The 1,921-nt window shown below is 40.3% G+C and overlaps 1 protein-coding gene across 2 annotated transcripts in view; it reads right to left on the reverse strand.

Annotated features, from left to right (window-relative positions):
• Positions 1–329: 329 nt before the first annotated feature.
• The window catches only part of LOC108632788 (uncharacterized), a 4,395-nt gene continuing 2,803 nt past the window's right edge, over positions 330–1,921 (reverse strand). For both annotated transcript variants that reach the window (XM_026810736.1, XM_026810737.1), the window contains exons 4-5: positions 735–1,006; positions 330–645 (exon numbers count right to left, since the gene is read on the reverse strand). In XM_026810736.1, coding sequence (XP_026666537.1) covers positions 435–645; positions 735–1,006 — 483 coding nt within the window. In that variant the 3' untranslated portion in view covers positions 330–434. The remainder of the gene's footprint in view (positions 646–734; positions 1,007–1,921) is intronic.

Here is a 1,921-nt window from a genome sequence, read left to right on the forward strand (position 1 = left end):
TTTTGATTGAAAAAGGCCCAGCGTAATCGATGCCAGAATGAAGAAAAGCACGTGATGGTGTAACCCGGGTAGAAGGCAACTGTCCCATTAATTGCTCTGATCTTTTGTTACGGTATCTACAATATGTTACACACTTCCATATGAACGACTTTATTGGCGTTCTTCCTCCTAAAATCCAAAATTCATGTTTTATATAAGCTACTGTTTCTTGCACACCATCATGGAGTGTACGTTGATGTGCATCATCGATGACGAGATGTTTAAAAGGAGAATCTCTTGGCAAAATGTAGTAATTATATGGGATGAAGCAAGAAGGATGGGTAAATTTAAATTCACGAGGATGATTAATAAATTCACTTGTACGTTTGACTTAGATTCGGAACATCTAATATATGGACGCAGTACAGTTTATTAAAACCTTTTATACCAATACGTTAGTGAACTTTACAATAGAACGTGATAATTTCGAACGAGAAAACTATGAAAGATAACAGGAATCCATTTGAAAGCAGGAGTAGAATCAAATGTATTTGTTCCATGTTTATCGGTTCGATTATATTCGGCGGTTCCTTAATTCTGTCCACGAAAGTTATGAAACGTTTTACCAGCGCATTTATGAAGCCTACTTCGTGGAATTTTATTATCCTGTCAACAATGCAAATGATATATCAAAATTATTTACTCGTTAAACACACGAATTCAGGTGAAGCGAAGTAAAATCAGAATTTATTTACGCGACGTCGATGGTTCTTTTGTAACGAAAATTCCTGGCAATCCCAGAAACAATCCAATTCTCCATTATACTTGTTCCCATAGGATTCAATAGACAGAAATAAGCCCCTCTGGCTTGTTTAATGTCTGCTGCCATGAAAATCGCGTAATTGTCCGATGTGCATACTGTTCTATACATTTCTTCCATCGAGCTTTTAATAACGTGTCGCTTCGCTACTTTTTCGTACGGGATGTCTTCGATCGATAGTAGACTTAGTAGATGTAGTGCTTTTGCCTATAAAGAAAGATTAATTGTCTCGAAGAAACTAGATGAAGATCCATTTACAGTAGAGCCTTGTTTATCCGAATCTCATGTATCGCTTCGAAACTATACTCTATTTCCCGAGTGACTAGGAGTCTTCCGCGCAGCTTGAAAGGTGGTGGGGGCCGCAGCGAACGTCTCGGACCTCCCACCATGCGTTAATCGCCGCCTCACCGACCACGGTTCATTATACACGGTAGGACAATAAAGGAGTATTCCCACAATCCGACGGGCATCCGATAAATGTCGGATGCGACAGCTCGAAAACTAGCGAAATCAGGGCTGTAGTCGGTAGGATAGAGTATATATGTATACTCTATCTATATCTATTCCCTATAGGGAAAAGCGTGTAAAACAGGCATGGCCAAGTACATGTGCCCCACTGTAGCTGTTCTCCCTACTTCGTGCAGTAGGCCCAGGAAGCCCTCACATTATTTCAGTATGTTACGTGCGTGCATCATACACACTATTAACCGTTCGGACTGCGTGCCCCACTCCGGCTCCCGGGCAAGGTCGTGTCGCACGGCGACAACTTTGGCCATGCCTGGGCTAGACCCTTTGACAAATCCTATCAAAGAACGGCGTAAGAATACATAAGAATTGTTCTTTTATTTTTACCTATTACAGTCTTTACTTTCATTATTCGTCTCCCGTGACTGGTGAAAACAACATTAATGAAGAATCCGGTAAGTCGTTGCTTTTAATTTCCTCCCGTCACTCAATCATGCCGCAGAACGAAAAGTCCGAAACGGCACGGGTGATTGGTTGTATTTTATAGTTATTGGTTGAGTATAGTGACCCTGAGTATTTATAATATTACTGTAAATGCTCAGGAAGAGTAACAATTTTCTTATTGTTGTATGATATATTCCATTTATATGTCAGCTC

The sequence above is a fragment of the Ceratina calcarata genome, unplaced genomic scaffold (assembly GCF_001652005.2).
Source record: "Ceratina calcarata isolate Rehan_Ccalc_2016 unplaced genomic scaffold, ASM165200v1 scaffold1735, whole genome shotgun sequence".
In the NCBI taxonomy this organism is placed as follows: domain Eukaryota; kingdom Metazoa; phylum Arthropoda; class Insecta; order Hymenoptera; family Apidae; genus Ceratina; species Ceratina calcarata.